General features: G+C 36.6%; 1 protein-coding gene across 1 annotated transcript; it reads left to right on the plus strand.

Annotated features, from left to right (window-relative positions):
* The first annotated feature begins 745 nt into the window (after positions 1-745).
* Positions 746-1,556, plus strand: LOC120435002 (cytosolic 5'-nucleotidase 1A-like). Its single transcript, XM_039603696.1, has 2 exons — positions 746-949; positions 1,209-1,556. The coding sequence occupies exons 1-2, from the start codon at positions 746-748 to the stop codon at positions 1,521-1,523; spliced, it is 519 nt and encodes a 172-aa protein (XP_039459630.1). The 3' UTR covers positions 1,524-1,556.
* The last annotated feature ends 364 nt before the right edge of the window (positions 1,557-1,920 follow it).

Below are 1,920 nucleotides of genomic sequence, written 5' to 3' on the forward strand. Positions count from 1 at the left end.
AGAGTGAGGAGCTCTTTAAAGTCATACTCATCGATGACAGCTCATCATCAGACTTTCTCATGGATCACATCCGTGAACATGGTGAGTTTATGATACCTCCAAACAAACTTACTATTATTTCAAATACATGTGACTTATGAGGAAACTTCTTAATTTTGAGAAAATGGATAAATGGAAACAATTAGACTGAGAACGAGATAGTCTTTCCACTTCTAAGTGATTCGGATTAACTCTTGTTTACCCCAATACTCTTTCTAAATCATTCAGGCTTCATTTGTACAGCACCCTTCATGCACTACAAAGTTTTACATAGATTAATGACAGGCTTACAATAAGACAACAAAACAGCTAAAAAACAAAATCTAATAAAGTAGAATACGAATGAAAGTGTAAGTACTCTAAAGCAAGTTAATAAAAAAATAATAGATATAAGTAAGTAATAGTAACACTATTGCTAACACTACTCTGATGAATCTAAACAGTTTTGGTAAAACAGATTGTCCAGCAGGCTTTTCATTCATTCTTGTGTGGAGGGCTGGAAGAACTTATCACTCTGTTACCTGTGACTGAAGATCAACTTGTGAGTGAGTTAAAAAGAAACAACACCCACCTGTACCTGTCTGATGAACCAGGGCTGAAGGTTCAGGAAGCAGTGAATGAAGGTAAAAGTGTTAAATGTGGTGCTAACTTTAAGATGAATGCACTTTCTGCTGTTGCACTTTAATGACTCTGTGTGTTACTGTGAATGAATGTCCCTGCATCAGGTGTAGCAGCTGCTATCATGTTCACTCCAACAAACATCATCACAGTGTCTGAGAATCAGCTGCATGTTGCCTTTGATGGTGACGCTGTCCTCTTCTCTAATGAGTCAGAGCTCGTGTTCAAGAGTGGTGGACTACAAGGATACTTGGAGAATGAGAAGCAAAATGTTGAAAATACAATGAACGAGGTATGAAAGATAGATGATAGAAACACATTCCATCTTCTTTTAATATTTTTCAAAAAAACAGCTCATTTAACTATATGGTTACAGTTATATTGGCCTTCTGCACTGTCATAAGCAATATATATTTAATAATAGAAAAGAAAATCTTTGCTAATTACATTCAAATAAGCTGATATCAGCTAAATTATCCAAATGCACTTTCCTGCTTTGACCAGGTTGTCATGTGTTGAGTCACTCCTCTTCTTCTCTTTTCTTTATTCAGGGACCATTCAAAGGATTCTTAGACGTTTTAATAAAACTGCAGAAAAAGTTGCATAATAAAGGCCTGTACAAGAAGTGTCCCATTCGTACCTACCTGGTGACATCTCGAGGGGCAGGCTGTGACGGCTACAGAGCTTTAAACACTCTGCACCGGTGGGGTCTGGAGCTTGATGAAGCTGTGTTTGTGGGAGGGGCTGACAAAGGTCCTAGCCTGCAGAGGATCAAACCTCACATCTTCTTTGATGACCAGCAGAGACATGTTGATGCTGCACTGGAGGTCGGCACAGTGGCATGTCTGGTGCTCTCACCAAACTAATAATAAATAGCAATCTGTTGATTGGATTTTATAACTGCTGGAAATATATGAACTTGAAAAGTATGTTTCCATAATGCTTTGTAAATGCAAATAAATTAACAAACAAACATCTTTATCTCATCTGTGGTCTGTTGTGTTTTTTTCTACAGTATCAGTGTTTTTATAAATTTTGAATTTAATCAAATGCTTCTTAGTAAATCAGCTGTTTGTGAAAATCAGCTGATGGTTTTCTTTTCACTGTTGAGTAAAAAGCAACAACTGAATCAGCAGATCAGACAGGCATGGCAGAAGTGTTGAAAGTATTTTTTGTGACATTATGTTCATAAAAAATATTTTATGTAAAAAAAAAAGTCTTTACTATGTGATAGAGCTGCAATAGCAGACTTGGATTTCCTCA

The sequence above is a fragment of the Oreochromis aureus genome, linkage group 19 (genome assembly GCF_013358895.1).
Source record: "Oreochromis aureus strain Israel breed Guangdong linkage group 19, ZZ_aureus, whole genome shotgun sequence".
NCBI lineage: Eukaryota > Metazoa > Chordata > Actinopteri > Cichliformes > Cichlidae > Oreochromis > Oreochromis aureus.